At 50.6% G+C, this 18,001-nt stretch overlaps 7 protein-coding genes across 8 annotated transcripts; 4 read left to right on the top strand and 3 right to left on the bottom strand.

The window, feature by feature from the left end:
• Positions 1-189: 189 nt before the first annotated feature.
• On the bottom strand, positions 190-1,610 carry LOC1280575 (small ribosomal subunit protein eS26). Its single transcript, XM_320428.4, has 3 exons — positions 1,482-1,610; positions 908-1,085; positions 190-680 (listed from the first exon to the last, which is right to left on the bottom strand). The coding sequence occupies exons 1-3, from the start codon at positions 1,482-1,484 to the stop codon at positions 514-516; spliced, it is 348 nt and encodes a 115-aa protein (XP_320428.3). The 5' UTR covers positions 1,485-1,610; the 3' UTR covers positions 190-513.
• Positions 1,611-2,336: 726 nt separating this feature from the next.
• On the top strand, positions 2,337-5,631 carry LOC133393909 (hydroxyacyl-coenzyme A dehydrogenase, mitochondrial-like). The gene is made up of 4 exons (XM_061660957.1): positions 2,337-2,442; positions 4,349-4,566; positions 4,633-4,908; positions 4,979-5,631. The coding sequence occupies exons 2-4, from the start codon at positions 4,492-4,494 to the stop codon at positions 5,516-5,518; spliced, it is 891 nt and encodes a 296-aa protein (XP_061516941.1). The 5' UTR covers positions 2,337-2,442; positions 4,349-4,491; the 3' UTR covers positions 5,519-5,631.
• Positions 2,369-7,101, top strand: LOC1280576 (inositol polyphosphate multikinase). The gene is made up of 3 exons (XM_320429.4): positions 2,369-2,510; positions 5,706-6,455; positions 6,531-7,101. Exons 2-3 carry the CDS (start codon positions 5,855-5,857, stop codon positions 6,920-6,922), a joined length of 993 nt encoding a protein of 330 aa, XP_320429.4. The 5' UTR covers positions 2,369-2,510; positions 5,706-5,854; the 3' UTR covers positions 6,923-7,101.
• LOC133393908 (hydroxyacyl-coenzyme A dehydrogenase, mitochondrial-like) lies at positions 2,504-4,197 on the top strand. The gene is made up of 2 exons (XM_061660955.1): positions 2,504-3,152; positions 3,323-4,197. The coding sequence occupies exons 1-2, from the start codon at positions 3,045-3,047 to the stop codon at positions 4,136-4,138; spliced, it is 924 nt and encodes a 307-aa protein (XP_061516939.1). The 5' UTR covers positions 2,504-3,044; the 3' UTR covers positions 4,139-4,197.
• A 609-nt stretch (positions 7,102-7,710) lies between the features above and the next one.
• Positions 7,711-9,630, top strand: LOC1280577 (inositol polyphosphate multikinase). Its single transcript, XM_320430.5, has 3 exons — positions 7,711-8,178; positions 8,247-9,082; positions 9,215-9,630. Exons 1-3 carry the CDS (start codon positions 7,956-7,958, stop codon positions 9,455-9,457), a joined length of 1,302 nt encoding a protein of 433 aa, XP_320430.4. The 5' UTR covers positions 7,711-7,955; the 3' UTR covers positions 9,458-9,630.
• LOC1269095 (mitochondrial 2-oxoglutarate/malate carrier protein) lies at positions 9,481-14,104 on the bottom strand. Of its 2 annotated transcripts, XM_061660954.1 has the most exons (6): positions 13,981-14,104; positions 13,566-13,921; positions 11,478-11,714; positions 11,163-11,356; positions 10,875-11,085; positions 9,481-10,781 (listed from the first exon to the last, which is right to left on the bottom strand). In XM_061660954.1, the coding sequence occupies exons 2-6, from the start codon at positions 13,619-13,621 to the stop codon at positions 10,553-10,555; spliced, it is 927 nt and encodes a 308-aa protein (XP_061516938.1). In that variant the 5' UTR covers positions 13,622-13,921; positions 13,981-14,104; the 3' UTR covers positions 9,481-10,552. The 2 variants fall into 2 exon arrangements, with proteins under 2 accessions (XP_061516938.1, XP_061516937.1); XM_061660953.1 differs by having other exon boundaries at positions 13,566-14,089.
• A 279-nt stretch (positions 14,105-14,383) lies between these two features.
• LOC1280579 (probable phenylalanine--tRNA ligase, mitochondrial) lies at positions 14,384-16,006 on the bottom strand. Its single transcript, XM_320432.4, has 2 exons — positions 14,690-16,006; positions 14,384-14,617 (listed from the first exon to the last, which is right to left on the bottom strand). The coding sequence occupies exons 1-2, from the start codon at positions 15,917-15,919 to the stop codon at positions 14,450-14,452; spliced, it is 1,398 nt and encodes a 465-aa protein (XP_320432.4). The 5' UTR covers positions 15,920-16,006; the 3' UTR covers positions 14,384-14,449.
• Positions 16,007-18,001: the final 1,995 nt, after the last annotated feature.

The raw sequence follows: 18,001 nt of genomic DNA, 5'->3' as shown, positions 1-18,001 counted from the left end.
TCGTAATGCCAGGATGTATGCCTAAGGAACCGTGAAACCGGGCCTTGGATGGGGTTACATTTACATCCAATTACTGCCCTCGAAGAGTGGCTCTGTAACCCACGAACCCATTTCAAGCCAGTTCCAACCACACTCATCCGTTTCTTTCCACCACAATGCGCACCCACACGGACATCGAACGCAAGAGAGTATGTTCCGATTAGATGGAATTCCTTTCAGCACCGGAGGTGCTCGCTTATATTTCACTCGCCTCTTTGCACATTCTCTGTTCCCCCTTCTTACAATGTATAGAAACACGAAACTCGAATGCAACAACCTGAACCACCACCCGAGGTTCGGGATTGCCAAAAAACAATTCCCATCCTAATCGAACCAGCAATCTCCTCCTCTCTCCTTCCTTCACACTCCGTTCCTGTGTTCCCGAGAGCGGTTGTTGTTGCTAGATGGTGTGTGTGTGGGATGGTCGGGAACACGTCCGAAGGAGGGAAGAACACTCGACCCGGCGGCAGGCGCTTACTTGCGCTGGGCGTTCTGCTGTCGGTTCATGTCCTTCGGGAAGGATCGCTGCGGAGGCGTACGGATGCGACGGGTCTCCTTCGAACGGTTACGGACAACCTTCGAGTGGATGGCGCACGACACGCAGTAGTGCAGCTTGGCATACAGTTTCGGCAGTACGTATGCTGGAAAAGGGGAGAGCATTTGCAAACCAGATTAGTGAACGGTTCGAAAGGGAAGGGGTATTGTATGAATGGATGTTCTAATCGATCAGATAGCAAATATTCGAATTCATCTCTTTTCGAAAGATCCAAAGTGGTATGTTTTCCTCACGTAGAAATGTTCATAGATAGAGCTGTGTTCATTCCGCTGTGTTGGGGAATGCACCAGTTCAGATAAACGTGATACTCACAGCTGTACACCGAAGCGTCGGAGATGTCCCGAACGGCAGCCGCTTCCACGATGTTGCGGATGACGAACTTCTTGATCGCCTTATCCTTCGGCACGCAACGAGCGCAGTTGGTGCAGCGGACGGCTTTCACATGGCCGCGGTTGTGCTTGCAGCGTCCTCCATTACGCCTCTTCTTAGTCTGCGCGCCGTCGCATCATCAGGGGGGTCCCACGGCAACAATGGAAGTAAACAAGAGAACCACCAGATTAGTCAAAAGCCACAAACCACCACACAACCATCAGTTTGAGTCGGTTTTCATGGACAGCCACGCCATGTTGAAACGCATGCACATCGCGCTGTGTGTAACTTTGTGTATGTGCGTGCGTGTGTGTGTCTGTCTATGTCGATACCACACCGCCGGGCAGAGGCTGACACCGGACGCACGGAAGCGCAATTTTCACCGCCCGCCGGGCCAATTTCGGGGAAAACCACAATCAATTTCACTTCCAATAAGTTTCCCGCAGTGAATGAATCCAGTTTCGCACAGTTCCACGGGGATTTACGGCCGGTTTTTTAACAAATTTTCCGCACTTACCATTTTGGTGACAGATCAGTAACAGTACCACGGAAGTAGAGAACGGCAAGGTCTGCTTCTCGCTTGCACGAAGCCTGGCATTTTGACGTTTCTGCTGTCACTGACAGATTTGATCGTCGATTATTCTAGGGGGTAGGAATATAGAATCTATGAGAATTAATCGATGCTGTTGAAGAAATATTTTTTCTACAAAAGCTTTGTTCTTATTTTGTTGTTTGTTTATTTATTGTTCAAGCTGCAATTTTATGATGGATTATATGTATGTTTTGTTATAATTTTACATTGGTTTATACCGATACATTGAATGTTTATTTCGGCAAAATCAGAATTATTATTTATTCTTGATTAATTAGATCAAAATGGACAAAATGTAGTTTATACACTTTTATCTTGTTTATTTTTCATTCTTTTACAATTGTTTTGTGAATTTTTAAAAACTTCAAGCTCCACTTCCGGTTTTGTAGATCGACATTTGTTTGATCGATTAAGTTCAATATGACCGTTATTTGAAATGATTCGAAGGTTCGTCCAGTTTTAGATGCGGAATAATGCACGGTAATACATCGTTGATGCATTTTCCGATTCTTTCTTACATTTCCAGCCAGTAATTTCACGATCTCCCCAACATTCCGCAACATCGTTCATATCAATCCAGCTTGAACTGGATTCCAACATTCGATCGGGCTCGTTCCATTCCGTTTGACAGTTCCAGTGTGTTGGTGTGCGTGCGCGTGCTTCAACGCTATTCACTGACTGCGCCGTATACAAATCTTCTGCTGGAGCACGGGTTTGTTCTGTGCCCCTTACTTTCTCACCCCGCAAAACATAGCGACAACATAATAGTGTATTCGTTTTGCTAGCATAAATGCTTATGCTGCCGTGCTTGTGCTGATTCCATCGCTTGGTTGTGTTTATCCATCCGGTCCGGTGCAGTTGGTGGGGGCCCGTAAACAAGACGCAGGTTTGTTTTGTTTCTTCTTTGGTTCTTCTTGCCCCCGACCGAGGCCTCCGATTGCTGAGACAGATCGGGTTAGTTGTTTTTAAAAATAGTCAAACGATCAAAGTAGTCGAAGAATGTCGAATATCAACCCTTCGCTCTATTGTACAAGGGGTCATATTGTTGCCTTCCAAAATCGTGCAAAACCCTCGTTCCGTCCGGTGCAAGTGTTTATTTACATAGTCGATCGGTCATTCCGGCTGTCAAATGGTTCCGTGCGCTAGTGCTACCAGTGCCATCAGTGTATGTGTGTGTGTGCATTGGTGTATGTGTGTGTGTTTGTGCAATGGGCAACGTAAACCCATCGGCCGCAGATGTGAGATAGCCGGGCGGCACACGACCACTCGGATCAGCAGCAGCAACACACAACCCATCATCATCGTCATCGTCCGTCATCACGCTCTCCTTGCTTTGTCGATCTGTCTTCTCGTGGGGGAGATCTTGATACGCTTATCACCTGTGAAGCCGGTCTGCCACTAGCCGGTCCTAATCACGAGAGTCAGTCCGTGTTTCTTGTCGTTACCGTACCGTGTGTGTCTCGTAAACTCGTAACTGTTGCGAACAAAATGGCCATGTCGGTGCTGCGTACCTTTACCCGCAATATGGCCACCGCTGCCAAGATTAACAATGTGGTCGTCGTGGGCGGTGGGCTGATGGGTTCCGGCATCGCACAGGTAGGTGAAAGTGAAGCCGCAGCAGGACGGTTCCAAAGTCCAAAGGTCGTCTCGTTCACGCGGAAGCGATCAAGAAACGCGCACAGTGGGCCCGGATGCTGCGATGTGCCGGTTTAAATTCATTTTCCGTTCTATAACCCCCCTCCCCCTCCCCCACCACCATTCGATAGGTTGCTGCGGCCACGGGCCACAATGTGACGCTGGTCGAGATGAACGATGCGCTCGTGGAGAAGGCGATCGGTGGCATCCGCAAAAGTCTGGAGCGGGTGGCCAAAAAGCAGTACAAGGACGATGCCGCCAAGGGCCAACAGTTTGTCGACGGCACGTTGGCAAAGATCGGTGGCGCCACCAAGCCGGAGGTGGCCGTGGAGGGTGCGGACCTGGTCGTGGAAGCGATCGTCGAGCGGATGGACGTGAAGCACGCGCTGTTCGGCAAGCTGGACGAGGCGGCCCCCGCCCACACCATCTTTGCCAGCAACACGTCCTCGCTGTCGATTGCCGAGATTGGGTCGGTGACGAAGCGGCAGGATCGGTTCGGTGGGCTGCACTTCTTCAACCCCGTGCCGGTCATGAAGCTGCTCGAGATCATCCGCACCGACCGGACGTCGGACGAAACGTTCCAGGCGCTGCAGGCGTTCGGACAGCGGCTGGGCAAGGCCTGCATCACGTGCAAGGATACGCCCGGGTTCGTGGTGAACCGGCTGCTCGTGCCGTACATGGCCGAAGCGATCCGGCTGCTCGAGCGGGGCGATGCGTCGCCGCGCGACATCGACACGGCGATGAAGCTCGGCGCCGGCTACCCGATGGGACCGATCGAGCTGGTCGACTACGTCGGGCTGGACACGACCAACAACATCCTGCAGGGATGGCACGAGAAGTTCCCGAACGATCCACTGTTTGTGCCGATCCAGTCGCTCCAGAAGCTCGTCAGCGAGGGCAAGCTGGGCGTGAAGAGTGGCGAAGGGTTCTATTCCTACAAAAAGTGAGGGAGAAGGTCGTTGAGCAGGATGGTTATATTTAATAAAAGCATTAAGTGTTTGGGGCAGCATTGATTGTTGACCGATTTGTATGCTCCGAAATGCGCACTGTGCGGCGGCAAAGGTCCCTGATGGGTGTGCGAGTGTCTGTATGTGTGGTTGTGTGTATATTGACGTTCCGTATTTGTGTTCGCTTGTTTTTTGTTTTGCTTTTATCAGATAAGCCCCCGCTTGATACGCGCGATTCTGTCTTTGTACGGCGTGTCATTTGGAGTTGTTGTGCGCGAAGAACCGGCTGCGAGTACGGGCAGCCTTTTTCGGTCCCATTTGGTGTTTGCAGAAGTGCTAAATTCTTGTGTGCGATGGCAGCGGCAACGGTGAATATTAAGCACGTCACCGTCATTGGTGGCGGTGTGATGGGTTCCGGCATTGCGATGGTAAGTGGGCTCGTTAAAAAGGCCACAAAAAATTGGAATGAAATTTCCCTTTTTGGGGAGGGACAGATAACAGCCGCCAACGGGTACCGGGTGACCGTGGTCGAGGTGAGCGAGGATGCGGCCGGACGTGCGAGGCGCCAGGTGGAGAAAGATCTGCGCCGGATGGCCCAACACGTCAGCAAGGGCAACGAGCAGGCGGAGGGTAAGTTCTTCACCGACACCGCCGCCCGCTTGGCGTACAGCTTGCAGCTAGAGGAGGTCGTTGCCGGCACCGATCTTGTCATTGAAGCGATCGTGGAAAATCTCGAACAAAAGCAAACGCTCTTCAAACTGCTCGATCAGGTGTGTGTGTGTGTGTGTGTGTGGACGCTCTCCCTCTTCATCGTTTGCTAATGCCTTTCCATCCTTCCAGAAAGCACCCCCTCACACAATTCTCACCAGCAACACCTCTTCGCTGTCGATCGGCGAGATTAGTTCGACGGCCGCCCGCAAAGATCGCATCGGTGGGCTACACTTCTTCAACCCCGTGCCGATGATGCGGCTGATCGAGGTGGTGCGCACCAAGGACACATCAGACGGGACGCACGAAGCGTTGCTGGCGTTTGGGAAAAGTTTGCGCAAAACGTGCATCACCTGCCGGGATGTGCCGGGCTTCGTCGTCAATCGGTTGCTGTTTCCGGTGATACACGAAGCGCTCGGGATGGTGGAGCGGGGCGATGCGACCCACCGGGACGTGGACGTCGCGATGAAGCTGGGGCTCGGCCATCCGATGGGCCCGTTCGAGCTGATGGACATCGTCGGGCTGGACACGGTGCGCTCGATACTGCACGAACGGCACGCGCGCAACCCGGCGGACGAGGGAACGCGACCGAGCGAACTGCTCGAGCGGATGGTGGTGCGCGAGAAGAAACTGGGGGTGAAGTCGGGCGAAGGGTTTTACAGCTACAAATAAAAGAGAGGCGGGTGGATGGGTGGTGGTGGTGGTGGTGGGTTTACGTTTGACCTGTGTTTGATCATTCGAAGAAATATACTTTAAAACGGTTTTTTTTTTAATATTCTTTTAAATCTCAATATTTTAAATGAATTTGAATTTTAAACCTAATTCTCACTTTGGTTTTACTCACCCCTTCTTTTTGTAGACCGCTTATCTCCAATCCCAAATTGAATTGCAATGAGTCGCCGGATTTAAGATAAGACCGAAGAAACACACACACACACACACACACACGCCTGTTCGAGTTCGTTCGCTTCGTTCTGCTCATCAAACCCACCCCCACACGGTCACAGTATGTCGCAGGGGGACGGCCCCGCACCATCCAATCTGCCGGCCGGTGTGTCGCTGCTGGAGAATCAGGTCGCCGGCCACACCGCCGCCCAGGGTTGTCTGGGGCTGCTGAAACCCACCGGCGACGACGGCGACGACGCTGGCACGGTCCTGAAGCCAACCGGCAAGGTACAGTGCGGTATACGCGAGATCGCTTTCTACGAGCGGCTAGAGGAAGTGCGACATCGCTACCGAGAAGCCGGTGACGCTGGTGATGCCGAGGAGGAAGCCCTCTGGACGGCGCTGTTCCGAGTAGTGCCACAGTATTACGGCCACCCGAAGCTGACCGTGGACGGGCGGGAGGTTGAGTTCATTCAGCTGGAAGATTTGACCGCCGGGCTGGAGTGGCCATGCATCATGGATGTGAAGATTGGGCGCCGCACGTGGGACCCGCTGGCGACGCCCGAGAAGCGCCGGGCGGAGGAAGGCAAGTACAAGGCGTGCCGGCAGCGGTACGGGCTGTGCATTCCCGGCTTTCAGTTTTACGCCGTGCGCAAGGGCGGCGCGCTGGTGCGGCACGGGAAGGATTACGGCAAGCGGCTCACCGAGGACAACATCCGTGACGGTGAGAATGGTGGAGAATGTTGAGGAGACCACCATTGAGGTGATACTAATCGAGGGTTTCCCTTTGTTTTTACAGCATTTCTGCTGTATTTAAACGCAACGGAAGATGGACGACTGTCGCGCACGCTGCTGGAACGATTTCTGGCCGATTTGCGCATCATACGGGATTGGGCGCGCAAGCAAACCACGTTCCGGCTGTACTCCAGCTCCGTGCTGCTCGTGTACGATGCGGCCCAGCTCGGGCAGTGTGACGACAGTGCACTGCAGAGAAACACAAGTCTGAACGCTTCGAACGGCCAAACGGTGGCGGCGCCACTGGCCGTTAAGGCACGCATGATAGACTTTGCGCACGCCTTTCCAGTGGACGCTTCGGAGGCCGGCACCGTCGACGACAATTACTTACAGGGAGTGGAGAGTTTGGTGGGCCTGTTCGAACAGTTTCTTGCCGCCGAGGGAAACGTTGACTAAAAAGACGGAAAAAGACTGGTAATGAGAGAGAAAGAGATGGGGTAAAAGGGAGAATATTTTTGAATAATTTTGATAGGGTGTGTTGAAATGTGTACTGTAAGTACGGCCATTTCCAGACAGACCCTGTGACAGAGAACTCGCTTTAATTTGTTTTGCTCAAAACATTAAAAAAAAACAAAGACACCAACAGCAGTGAAATGCGTTTTGTTTTTCACCCACTATTGGCCAAAAATTTGCAATTGCCATACGTTACGCCATACTGCAAGTAATGTTGTTGTGTTTATTAAGATTTGTATACCTACTGTAAAAAAAATGGATTTAAAAAAAAGTACATTTACAAGCGCCATTCAACGCTTACTATGATACCAAAATTGATGGTTTTTGGGATGATGTCCCACCCGCGCGTCTACTACTTAAATACAACTGCAAAGCACAAAACAGATGCGCATTTAGTGCGCAGGGTATAATCCGGCGTTCGATTGCGCGCAATACGCAAACAGCACGGTTTCCGCGCGCGACGTCGGAGTTAGGGTTAAGAAAAAAGCTCTTGCTACTTATTTAAATAACCAAAAACAACACACACACAAAAGACGCCAATAAAGACGCGTTAAAGCGGACGTTCCAACAAAAACAAAGACCCATCCCAAAAGAATCACAGAGTGTGGACAGTGGAAAATGTGCCGTTATCAATTGCATTATCGGTTCGCGCAGTTATCCCACGTGGTGGGTGTGTGGGATTAGGAAGGTGTTCCGGTCGGGGATATCTTTTCACGGGTGTTCCCATTTCCCTCTCGCCACATGGGGTTGGAGCGCGAGCCGAGAGCTGAAGAAAAGGACAGACACACGCCCGATAAACACCCCCCGCTCGGTACGGTAATTCCTCACCGAATGATAATAGACATCCGCGTCCCGCTTACCTTCGAATGATAAAAACCAACCGTCTTGGAAACCTCTCCCGTTACGCTGCTGGAACCCATTTTAGTTTGCCTGTGTCCTTCCGCGAACACGGGTTGCGGGGAAAAAAGGTTCCAGGATGAGTCAACTTAAGCTTCCACCGTACCAGAAGCGCAAAACCTCTTCGACCAACCGTCCGACGACGCTGAATGTCAGCGGTACGGTGGCTGTTCAAGGGAAAAAGTCCCCCCTCGGGTATGGCATGCAGTCACCCGATGAGTGTCCGTCGCTGCCGGAGGGCTTCCTACCACTGCCCTGCCAGGTTGCGGGACATGCCTTCCACAAGGGAACTGATTCGTTGGGTAAGTGGAGTGGGAAAAAGCTCTTCTCAAAAAACACATTCTAATAATCTTAATTCCCCCCCACACAGGTTTGCTGAAAAGTGTCGACGATGGTTCGGTACTGAAGCCGATAGCCAAGCTGCTAGCCGGCCAGCGGGAACTGAAATTCTACCAACAGATACAGCAAGCCGCGACCGAGCAGCAGCGCACCGAGCTGGCACTGTTGCGCGAACTGACACCGCAGTACCGGGGCCACCGGCAGCTGCCAATCGATGGTGAGCTGATCGACTTCCTGCAGCTCGAGGACCTCACCCAGGGCATGCTGGAACCGTGCATAATGGACGTCAAGATCGGGCGCCGATCGTGGGACCCGACGGCGACGGAGGAAAAGCGACGCTACGAAGCGTCCAAGTACGTGGAGAGCCGCGAAGCGTACGGCTTCTGCATACCGGGCTTTCAGTTCTACTCGCTTCAGGCGGGCCGGGTGCAGCGGTACGGGAAGGAGTACGGCAAGAAGCTGACCGAGGTGACGGTGAAGGATGCGGTGCGGCGGTTTCTCAACGCCGATGCCGGCGGCCTGTGCCGGCAGCAGCTGATACAGTTTCTGACGGACCTGTGGAACATTCAGAAGTGGGCGCGGACGCAAACGTCGTACCGGCTGTACGCGAGCTCGGTGCTGCTGGTGTACGATGCGCGCCGGTTAAAGCCGGTGCTGCTGCACGGTGGTAAGAAGTCACCCCGTACACCGAATCCACCGACGACACCAACGACGTCAGCGGGGGTAAAAGGAGCGGGAGCTGGCAGTAGCAATCCAGGGTCGCCCGTGTTCTGCACAAATGCGATCAACGAGCTGGGCGATGTGGAACCGCTGCAGCACTACTTCCAGATTCAGCGTAGTCACTCCACCAATCACAACTACGAACAGGTACGGTGTGCGCTATAGAATCCTATTCAAGGGTTTAAATCGCTTACTTGGATTCCTTCTTCATCAATCGTCCCGTTTTAACCGTTGCTAATGGTTTCTTTCGTTCTTTCGTTCTGCTCCGGCCTTCTCTAGGACATAAAAATCATGAAGGAAAACTACACCTTCATGCTGGACAACCTGGTCGGCTCGTACGAGGAAAAGATCTGGGCGAAGGCGCGCATGATCGACTTTGCCCACACGTTCCCGGTGGCGCCGACCGAGCAGCCGTCCGTCGATCGGAACTATCTCGAGGGCATCGACAGTCTGGTGAAGCTGTTCGAGGGACTGCTGCAGGACTGCGAGATACAAAACACCCCCCGGCAGGGAGTCGCTTGACAGGAGTCGCTACACAACATTCGTTCTCGTTCGCTATGCGTTGTTGTGGTTTTATTTCCGGTGTGTTTCTTCTGTATTGTGTTGTGTGTATGTATATTACCCTTGACTCTAGAGTTCCTAAATGGGCGAAAAACAAACGGCGAAAAAATATATATATTATACATATACACGTACACGAACATTCGGTTATTCTCCTGCTGATGCTGCAGCTGCTTCACGGTGCGAACGTTTCCTGAATACAGGACGTTGTGGCAACTGCTCCACTTGCTACTATAAAAAAAACACTATTCCCGCACTATATTGTCACAATTCGTTTCCTTCCTAGTGTGTGTGTTTCTCGGCTTAAAGCGTTGTGCTACTGCTGCTACCCTACGATTTAATATTGCATTACGAATTGCTATCCTATCATTTGCCGGCTCAAGTTCACAACTGACTGACTGACTGGCTGGCAGTCGGTCAGCAGCACAGCCCGGCGAAGCAGGGAAAGTTGAAAGACGCGTCGCGGCATTACTCTAGCGTGGCGCCATCCCGCGCTTGCTTGGACGGTTGCCAACGTTTTTTTTGCAAACGAAACCGAATCTCCGTTGCGTTGTAGGGGGATGTGCGATGTTGAACATTTGAAGGTTGCCATGCAACCAAACAGGTGTGTTTCGAAACAGTTATTTGTGGCTGGTTGTTTTCCTTTAAATCTGTGTGCTTTTTTACCGGCAATTCCGAAGTAATACGGCATCTTCTTTATCTCTCTATCTATTAAGCTCAGCTTTTTATCAATTTCTGGGGTTGTTTGAGGGTGATGATACAGCAACAAAAAGTTACATAGCAGGAAATAAAAAACGGAAAGTAACATTTACAAATTGCCATCGAAAGAAATGCGTGCACAGCAGCAGCGGCGTGCGTTTCCGGCGTTGTCGTGTTCGCTGCCGCCCTGTCTCTCTCTCTCTCTCTCTCTCTCTCTCTCTCTCTCTCTCTCTCTCTCTCTCTCTCTCTCTCTCTCTCTCTCTCTCTCTCTCGCTCTCTCTCGCCACGAGAGGGATTGAACACGTGGCTAACGGAAGAGGTAGGGAGGGATGGATGGAAGGAAGATGATCGGACCGCTTACAGGCCCGATTTGCTGCCCTCCACGCCCATGTGCTTGTTGTACAGCCCGTTCAGCTGCTCCAGAATGATGAACGTTAGCACGGTGTGCGGGCCGAGCCGGCCGTAGTAGGCGGTGAAGCCCTTCCAGAGCGCAAACAGACCCTCGTGCCGGATTACCTTCACGATGACGTCGACCGTGCTCTTGTATGGCGGCACTTCACCCGGCGCAACCTTCATGTTTTGAATTCTGGCAATCGAAAGAAACAAAAAAACAGAGCGGAAACAGGGTCAGTACATTCCGCGTGCGCGCTCTTTTCACGTCAATCATTAGCTTAATTACCTTGTCTTGGCAATGTCGACTGGTAGGGAGGCGGCCGTCGTGATCAGTCCCGAGAACATACTGGCGGTAAAGTGCAGTCCAATACCTTCCTGGAGCAGCTGCGAGCTGACCAGGTACGCCTTGGCTTGCGAGTAGGAAGCGAGCTGGGCGGCATTTACCACCATCGCGCGGCCCATCGTCGGTACGCAACCGCGCCATAGCGACAGGACACCTTTGGATGTGAAACAGGGGAACCATTAGCGTGGCCATTCATACGCCCAGGAGAGAGACGCGATTCGTGTCGCTTACCTTCTTCCCGGGCAATCCGGAACAGAGCGTTGAAGAAGCCGGTGTAGTTGCGCCGCTCGTCCACTGGCAAGCGGCCGTCGGCCGTCATCCGGATCAGGATCAGCTCGCTCGGATTGCCGACAAAGGAACCGATCGCACCGGCCGTCATGCCCATGGCCATCGAGGCGAGCAGGTTCGGTGTTTTGTTGGTTTTCCTGGCGAAAAGGGCGAACAAAAAGGGTGGAACAAATATTAGTACACATACCGGAGCCTTTTGTCTTGCGTCTTGTTGGACGGTAGGAACAACGGTGGCAATACTGGAACTGGGGCTCTCACTGTTTGTAGGCATCATTGAGCGACGTGTACACACCGAGGCGGGTCGTGGTGTAGGTAGCCTGTCGCATGATGGCGGCGCTCAGCCCCTTGTACATCGCCAGCACGCCCTCACGCCGCATGATCTTGCCGATCGCGTCGAACGTGTTGTTGTACTCCTTGGCCGCACCGCCCATGCCGGAGATTTGCATGCGCGTTTTCACCAGATCCAGCGGCTGCACGACACATGTCGCTCCGATGCTGTGGAGAATGAAGGAAAATCACTGTCAATTGCTGTAGCAGCAGATAGTTTTGGAAATCAATTTGAATAATATGAAAAAAAAAAATCGAGAGAAAACGATACACGGACTAGGAGAGAATAATTTGCTTGTCTTGGGGGTTATCATGTCTTCTAGACCTAGCTTCATACAACTCCATTACAGCGAGAGAGACTCTTTCTTACACGAAATGAACCTAATGTAATGGGAATTGGACTCTATAGCACTCTTGTTGGATGAATCCAATAAGATGAAGCCTCTCCAATAAAGGTGCCATAGAGTCCAATTTCCAATATATGAAGTTCTTTTCCAATAAGAAATAGTCAAGGAAGTGTCCTACACCTATGAGAACTCCTGGAAAACCCTGCATTTAAATTCAATGCACTTAGATCGTGACATAATGTTGGTCTTGTTCTACTAAATATCGAGGACAAGCCACTAAAAGGAGGAACTTCCATTTTTTCTGGTCACGCGCCTGCATGAATTATTTAACACAATAGAATCAAATGCATCAATCTTGCAAGTGGGGCAGCTCGGGACATGAAATCGAACCGAATCGATAATGTAACACTACTTCAAATTAACCACCAGCCTCTACTCCCGCGTGGTCGCCCCCCCCCCCCCCTCGATTGCCATTCAAGCGCGATCGATAATTGCTAACGAAAATTTCGCTGTTGACTGTCGTCCCGCGCTCTTCGCGGCAGCTGCTAACGAACCTGTTTACCAAACCGTTCCGCACTGGAAATAGTTCCAATACACACGGGTTACCAGGCGCCGCCGGCGACGCCACCACGAGGTATTGAGAAGAATGCGATTACGCAAGCCTATCTTACATGACGGACGATGTGTCTGCCCGATCTGCTCCCCTCCATGCTCGAACAATATACAACTTACTAAGCGCACAAGGACGGGCGTCTAAAAAGCGCATACAGCAAAACGGTGTGTGTGCGTGTGTGCTTCAAATGATCTCAGACTATTTCAAGGCTTGCTATGATTAATCAGGTGGCGTACTTTTAGCACAATGCAATTTAATCATACCGTATGCCGTTGCAAAGCAAGCAAAGCCACGCGATGGCTGATAAGATTTTCTGCCAACCTTTGCCCTTCCGTTTATCTCTCCGCTAGCTGCCAGTGCGTACATCGGGCGAGCTGGAATGATGTGAAAATCACTTTAAAAAAAAAGCAGGAAGGGCCCATCCTATTTTGGTATTGGCGAAACGGACGTAGAAACGCGTCAGCTGATCGTGGGACGGTGGTGACCTTGCCGGCAGCCGTCCCTAAAACTTTCTACAGCATTTTCTTTTTTTTCCCCCACCTCCCCCTAATGGTTTGACGTTGATGATCGGTAGGTACGTCGGACGATCGTTGGGAATGGGTTTGCGTACGTGAAAACGCAACGCCAACGGGGGTGGTGGTTTTGTTCGCTTGGCCCCCATGTTCTTCCACCGCCACGGTGTGGGCACGGCAGCTATCTTCTTACGCCAAGGTCTATATTTAACCGTACTTAAACGCAGGTTGGGAGGGTGTTTAAAGGGGGGGGGGGGGGGGGGGCTGTAGCGATACGGTGGCAGGGACAAACATAACCGGGAGACCATCATCTGCGTACGTTGCCGCATTCATTGACGCAACAGCGGCAAAACAATTCCTCTCTTCGCACCGCGAAACGAGGTCACCTTCTTCTTCGCCGTGTTTTGTGTTCTTCGAAGGGAGGCTTCGTTTTCCTTTTTCGCTAACTAATCACTTCCATCAATTGAACTCCACCGAGGGTTTGCCTTTGGCTACGGCAAGCTTTTGATTACGAACGGGAACAATTCTCCACCGAGACGCCACTCACCCAGATAGTCCTCCAAGGACGTACTGCACGTAAACAGGTCGCTTTTTGTCGGACATTTCGGAAACACACTTTAGCAGGGGAACGCTCCTAACGCGATGACTTCGGGCACCGGGGTGAGATCGAGTGTAATTGGGATCCGATGTTGTGCGGACACCGACTGATCGTTAACTGTTCGTGTGTGTGCTGATCGGTACAGCGCGAAGGTCAGGGTCCGCGCCTACGGCCTGCGTACGAATGCACTGTCCCAAATCTGGACCACGGTGAGCACGGTGAAAGGCGCCTGTGGCAAGCGTCACAGTGTGTGTGTGCGTGAGCGTGTATTCGATGCAGGTGCTGGACTAAACTCGCGATATTGCCTGCGGATAGAACGGTGATAACGAATGACTTTACCGCCTGACGGATGATATTAATTTACCGGTTTCTACGGTGCCGGGGGATGGTGTCGAAGCTGCGAGCAATTGAGGGGATTTTCAACGCGAAGATGATTTTATCCGGCGGCACCTCAAGGGTTTGTTGTTGTTGTTCCGATGGTTGACGGTTGTCAAAATTTGAATTTATTTTCGAACATCGAAATTTGACCGTTTGATGTTTATTCGTGCCCAGTGTGCGCCATGCGTTTGGATGCGAATTTTTTAATTCATGCGGAGCATCGTTATTTCGTTGTTTTCATTCAACTGTTCTATTTTATCGAAGCCAGATCGATTTGGAGCTTTAGCAAGTCTATATTCTTGCGCCAAATAGCAGTAACAGTGAGCATTTGTGTATGAACGGTATGGCTATTTCATTATTCATCAATCAAAACTCCACTCATATTCAGCTTTGACTTCAACTTCAAGTTACATCCAACCCGAGGGGGGATGTGAACGATTTAATGTTTCATTTGCTTATCGTATGCTAACATTGTACGATGCTACCAGCTCGGAACCGATCTTGGCATGCACCACGTTCACCTCTGCCTGCGTCAGCGTACGCTCCATGTGCCGATAGACGATGCGGAAGCAGAGACTGCTCTTGCCCGTTTTGGGATGCGTAAATCGATCGATCAGAGTCACCTACGGGAAAATAAGAAAAATTATCAAAACATTGTCCCTACGGCGAAAACACAAATCCCCCCACCCACCGACCTGTTCAATAATGTCTCCACCGACGCTACGCACAATGTCGTAGAAATCGTTCAGCGCAAACTGGTCCGCCGGCATGCCTTCCGGCAACCAGAACGACAAATCGTTGCTGCACTGCGGATACGACGAGATCGGTTTGTACTTCACGATCCGATCGTCCCGGAACTGGTTCAGAAACCCGCTGTCCGTGCTCCAGAACAGCCGAATGTCCGGTATGTCGAACAGGATCATTGCCAACCGCTCCAGCCCAACGCCGAACGCGTACGCGATCGAGTTCTGCACACCGGCCCGCTCGAGAATCTCGTTGCGCGTAATGCCACAGCCCAGTATCTCGAGCCAGCTGCCGTTGAAGTAAATCTCCAGCTCCCACGACGGCTGCGTGAAGGGAAAGTAGCCGTCCACCCAGCGGTACTGGATGTCCTGCCCGAACAGCTTCTGCACCATGCCGACCAGTATCTTTTTCATCTCGTGCTCGCACAGCTTCACCGCTTCCAGCGTGTGGCAGGGCTGCTTGTGCTGGTCGATACAGTCCGCCAGCGGGCTGCTCGTGCCCGTCGTCGGGCTACCGTTCGACAGGTGCGTTTTGTAGTGCGTTTCGTGTATCTTCAGCTCCGGGTTGCGCTCGAACAGCTTGTCCTGGTGCACGATTCGGACCGCGTCCAGCTGGTGGAACACCGGGTAGTGCGTGGCATCGATCTCGTCCCGCCGGTACACATCGCCCACGACCAGGAAGTTGTCCAGTCCGGCCTGTATCAGCTCCACCTGGTGGGCGGTCGTGTGCGCACGCAGCAGATAGTCCTTGTTCACGTAGTAACAGTCGCTCTTGGCCCGGCTCGGATGATCCGCCGGTATCAGCAGCTGGTCAAAGTTTTGCTCCACCGTCACCACCGGGCTCAGGTTGTCGTACACGCTGAACAGCGGGTTGCCCCGCGGACTCAGGTAAGCGCCGTAGAAGTACTTTACAATCTTTTCCCGCACAATCGACAGCGGGTGGTTGCGCTGCAGATGCAGGTTGCGGTCGAGATGGGACAGCACCTTCGGCGTTAGGTTCGTCCACGAATCACGCACGTACTGCTGCCGGTACAGGTCGATCGTGTCTTTGTTGATCTTTGCCTGGCTGCCATACTGCCGGTGCCATACATCGCAGTGCTTGGGTTGGCTAGGGCGGCACGCATGCACTGGAAATGGCCGCCCCACGCGCGATGCTAACTGTCGAAAACTGAAAATTAACATTTGTGAAATGCAATATTGCACAACAGTCGCTCCTGATCCGCACACAGTGTACTTCGTACTGGCGCAGCAAAAAATGTAAACAAACAATCCCCGTCGACGATGACAGTTGTCGGCAAGTTTATGTAGTGTAGTTGACTTCTTTCGTTTGAAATTTCAAATCGGACAGTTGAGGAAGGCTTGCCACGTTATGGAAATCCCATCGTGTATCAACACTCCCCCCCCCCCCCCCCCCCAGAATAAGGTACACAAAACGAGGTAAACTTTTTATCTGCTTTATTTTTCACATATTCCGATAGGGTTTTCTTGGTTTTAATTTCCTCAAAGTTTCTCGTTTACAATCCATTCCTCATACTCCATTATACGTGTTCTGACCGCGTGGTTTTTACTGTTTGCTGTTGTTTTTTGTTTGTTTTATTAATTCACGTGTTTGTTTTTTTCCCCTCCCATTGCCCATATTTTATCGCTTTCAGCAGCTGTCTACTTATATCAAGATCTCTGCTCTTGGTAGGTTTGGTTGGTATCATCATCATTTGTTTTCTTTTATATTCTCTCATTACTTTGTTTTGTTTCTCTCGTTTCGCTCTTTCTACCTTTTTTTTTCTTCTTTTGTTGTCTGTTAGTGGGTTGCTTTGCATGCATTTTGTTATTTTGTGTTATATTTAATTTGCATTTCTTACATTTTGTGTGTTTTGCTCTGATTTTGCTTTGCAACAACATTTTCTTCTTTCTCTGGGTTTCTTTTTTGTTTTGTTTGTTTGTTTCATTGTAATATTCTTTTTGTTTTGTGCGCCCTTTTCTCTTAGTTTTCTCCCTATCTCTTTCTCTCTGGTTGTTCTTCATCTACAATCTATGACTATTTGTTGCTTGCTCTTCCAGCAGGGGGTGGTGGCGTGTTTTCCGTACGCATTTAATGTTTTCTCTTCCTTCTTTTCTCCTCGGGATTACCACCAATCAGTTTCGGTGTGTGTGGGTGTGTGTGTGTGGGTGGCACCTCTTAGTTTTATATTATTATTTTATGTTGTTTTCTTCTTCTTTCTAGCAGAACCCTAGCGCGCCCACGTTTGTTTCATCATTTTTATCTTCTTTCATCTATTCCATTTTGTTACTCTTTTCATGCACACACGCACATTCAATTGAATCTGTTCATTTTTTTTTTTGGTTTTGGTTTTTCTGTGCCCTCCCAGTGTTCCTCCCATTTCAGTTGTGTTCTTTCTATACAGCTATATAAAAGAGTACTTGCACCTGCGCATCTGCATCGAGTGATTTGTTTAGTTTTACTACTGCTGCTTCACTGATTTTACTGCGTTGCTGCGCATACAAAACCGAGTTTGCTGTTTCTGTCTCTGTTGCTTGATTTGCTTGCCTTGAATGTTTAATAATGACTTTTTTTGTTTTTTTTTTTTGGAAATTGTTTGCGTGTTTTGCAGATACTTATTATGCCACCACTACCGTATCCCTCTCCACTGTTTTGCCACCATGAACACTCTTATTTCTCGCTTGCTTAGCTTCCATGTTCACACAACAAACAGCGCCCCGCCGTTCGCTCATTTTTAGTCTACGTTTTAGTATGAATTTTGTGTCATCCATGACCGGTGTTTCTTCTAACTTGAGTGAAAGGATAAGGAGAACGTAAAGAATAATAAAAAAAAAACCGATGATCCGATGATTCTGTTATCTCCTACCTGGGGTGGCTACTAGCTCCTCTACCTCTTACCATATTGCAAATGATCGTTCACTTAGCCTACGAGTGTTTAGGTTAGTGCTGCTTATTACACTTCACTTCGCTGCTTTCCATTTTCCAATCAATCCAATGACATTGTTTGAACCAATCCAAACTTTTAAACACAAACCGAAAACAGTAGAGCTAAGCAAATTGCTCGAAAAGGGGACACGTGGTCGGTTAAGCCAACAGAGGCCGCTCGTCTTAAGTGGTAGAACGGAGCTTCATTTCCCTGGCCCATGCACGAGAACCTAAGTAATCCTACCTGTTACTAGGTGAAGTTTCATCGTACGTGTTCTGTCTATGCGTGTGCGTGTGTGTGTGGATGGGTTCTTGAGTGTGCGTGTGTGTGTGTGGTATGC

Source organism: Anopheles gambiae, chromosome 3 (genome assembly GCF_943734735.2).
Source record: "Anopheles gambiae chromosome 3, idAnoGambNW_F1_1, whole genome shotgun sequence".
Taxonomy (NCBI): Eukaryota; Metazoa; Arthropoda; class Insecta; order Diptera; family Culicidae; genus Anopheles; species Anopheles gambiae.
Note: the sequence above shows the minus strand (reverse complement) of the source record. Positions and strands in the feature narration are given on the sequence as shown.

Excerpts from the sequence above, each read along its gene's own strand:
- LOC1280575 (XM_320428.4), bottom strand. Across the intron at positions 681-907 it reads CGACGCTTCGGTGTACAGCT|CATACGTACTGCCGAAACTG; the intron begins GTGAGTATCACG and ends CCCCTTTTCCAG.
- LOC133393908 (XM_061660955.1), top strand. The coding sequence starts at position 3,045 with ATGGCCATGTCGGTGCTGCGTACCTTTACCCGCAATATGGCCACCGCT. Across the intron at positions 3,153-3,322 it reads TGGGTTCCGGCATCGCACAG|GTTGCTGCGGCCACGGGCCA; the intron begins GTAGGTGAAAGT and ends ACCATTCGATAG.
- LOC133393909 (XM_061660957.1), top strand. The coding sequence starts at position 4,492 with ATGGCAGCGGCAACGGTGAATATTAAGCACGTCACCGTCATTGGTGGC. Across the intron at positions 4,567-4,632 it reads TGGGTTCCGGCATTGCGATG|ATAACAGCCGCCAACGGGTA; the intron begins GTAAGTGGGCTC and ends GGGGAGGGACAG. Across the intron at positions 4,909-4,978 it reads TCTTCAAACTGCTCGATCAG|AAAGCACCCCCTCACACAAT; the intron begins GTGTGTGTGTGT and ends CCATCCTTCCAG.
- LOC1280576 (XM_320429.4), top strand. The coding sequence starts at position 5,855 with ATGTCGCAGGGGGACGGCCCCGCACCATCCAATCTGCCGGCCGGTGTG. Across the intron at positions 6,456-6,530 it reads CGAGGACAACATCCGTGACG|CATTTCTGCTGTATTTAAAC; the intron begins GTGAGAATGGTG and ends TTGTTTTTACAG.
- LOC1280577 (XM_320430.5), top strand. The coding sequence starts at position 7,956 with ATGAGTCAACTTAAGCTTCCACCGTACCAGAAGCGCAAAACCTCTTCG. Across the intron at positions 8,179-8,246 it reads CAAGGGAACTGATTCGTTGG|GTTTGCTGAAAAGTGTCGAC; the intron begins GTAAGTGGAGTG and ends CCCCCCACACAG. Across the intron at positions 9,083-9,214 it reads CCAATCACAACTACGAACAG|GACATAAAAATCATGAAGGA; the intron begins GTACGGTGTGCG and ends GGCCTTCTCTAG.
- LOC1269095 (XM_061660954.1), bottom strand. The coding sequence starts at position 13,621 with ATGTCCGACAAAAAGCGACCTGTTTACGTGCAGTACGTCCTTGGAGGA. Across the intron at positions 11,715-13,565 it reads GTCCTTGGAGGACTATCTGG|CATCGGAGCGACATGTGTCG; the intron begins GTGAGTGGCGTC and ends CATTCTCCACAG. Across the intron at positions 11,086-11,162 it reads CCGGATTGCCCGGGAAGAAG|GTGTCCTGTCGCTATGGCGC; the intron begins GTAAGCGACACG and ends TCACATCCAAAG.
- LOC1280579 (XM_320432.4), bottom strand. The coding sequence starts at position 15,919 with ATGTTAATTTTCAGTTTTCGACAGTTAGCATCGCGCGTGGGGCGGCCA. Across the intron at positions 14,618-14,689 it reads GTGGAGACATTATTGAACAG|GTGACTCTGATCGATCGATT; the intron begins GTCGGTGGGTGG and ends ATTTTCCCGTAG.